Here is a 986-nt window from a genome sequence, read left to right on the forward strand (position 1 = left end):
AGCCCTCACAACGTACGAACGTACATTCGATTTCACGTACCCCAGGAGAACCAGCAGGAGGTGGTTGTTGATTGTGTGGTGTTGTTGCTGCTTCTGCAACTTCATGATTGGATGTCGTGTTGTTGCTGCTGTAATGCTCTCGTTTACTTTCAACACTGATCATTTCAACACTGATCATTTCAACACTGATCATTTCAACACTGATCATTTCAACACTGATCATTTCAACACTGATCATTTCAACACTGATCATTTCAACACTGATCATTTCAACACTGATCATTTCAACACTGATCATTTCAACACTGATCATTTCAACACTGATCATTTCAACACTGGACATTACGTAGTAAAGAAAATTTTGAAATAGCTGCCAGACAGGTTTAATGAATTTTCCAAATAGTCTAGTGAGATAAAGACTGCATCAAAATTGTAGTGGCCTCAACTTTATAAAGTTCTTCTCAAGTCATAAGTTCGTTCGGTGCAAGCGTTACGAATCATGATTGTTGTATGAGTCCGTATGGGCCGCGATTGTTGTGTAAAATATTTGCAAGTGCTTGTTTGTACGCATTCAAATAAATGGGTCACCTGCCATCACCACTACCACCACCACCACAGATACACCAGGAAGGAGATCTTGGTACCCGTGCACTTGTACGGTCAGCTGGCCCAGCACGAAAGAGGTATCCAGTTGTTAAGGAGTGAAGACCAAACGTTGACGTATTATTTCAACTCCATCAAGTCGAATTTGAGCAAGATGACCGCTGCAGCATCACCTTTCACTCCATCGACCTCATCGTCATGCACTCCATCTACATGGCGTCCCACCTCATTGCACGAGGGCTTCATGGGTTTCGGTGATAAGGATGGGGATAAGAAGGATGGGGACGAGGGTGAGAACGAGTTGCAGCGTAGTGATGCCGATGTGGGAAGTTTCGACGTCATCCTGTTGAAGACCATGAAAGCTGCTCTCTGGATCGCTGTAA

At 43.7% G+C, this 986-nt stretch overlaps 2 protein-coding genes across 2 annotated transcripts; both read left to right on the forward strand.

The window, feature by feature from the left end:
• Positions 1 to 133: 133 nt before the first annotated feature.
• HELRODRAFT_92954 (hypothetical protein) lies at positions 134 to 370 on the forward strand (the record flags this gene model as incomplete). The annotated part of the gene is made up of 1 exon (XM_009015385.1): positions 134 to 370. The coding sequence occupies one exon, from the start codon at positions 134 to 136 to the stop codon at positions 368 to 370; it is 237 nt and encodes a 78-aa protein (XP_009013633.1).
• A 150-nt stretch (positions 371 to 520) lies between these two features.
• On the forward strand, positions 521 to 982 carry HELRODRAFT_184629 (hypothetical protein; the record flags this gene model as incomplete). Its single annotated transcript, XM_009015386.1, has 1 exon — positions 521 to 982. A coding segment is annotated over one exon (462 nt), but the record flags the coding sequence as incomplete, so codon positions are not given.
• Positions 983 to 986: the final 4 nt, after the last annotated feature.

Source organism: Helobdella robusta (assembly GCF_000326865.2).
Source record: "Helobdella robusta unplaced genomic scaffold HELROscaffold_1551, whole genome shotgun sequence".
NCBI classification, from domain to species: Eukaryota; Metazoa; Annelida; class Clitellata; order Rhynchobdellida; family Glossiphoniidae; genus Helobdella; species Helobdella robusta.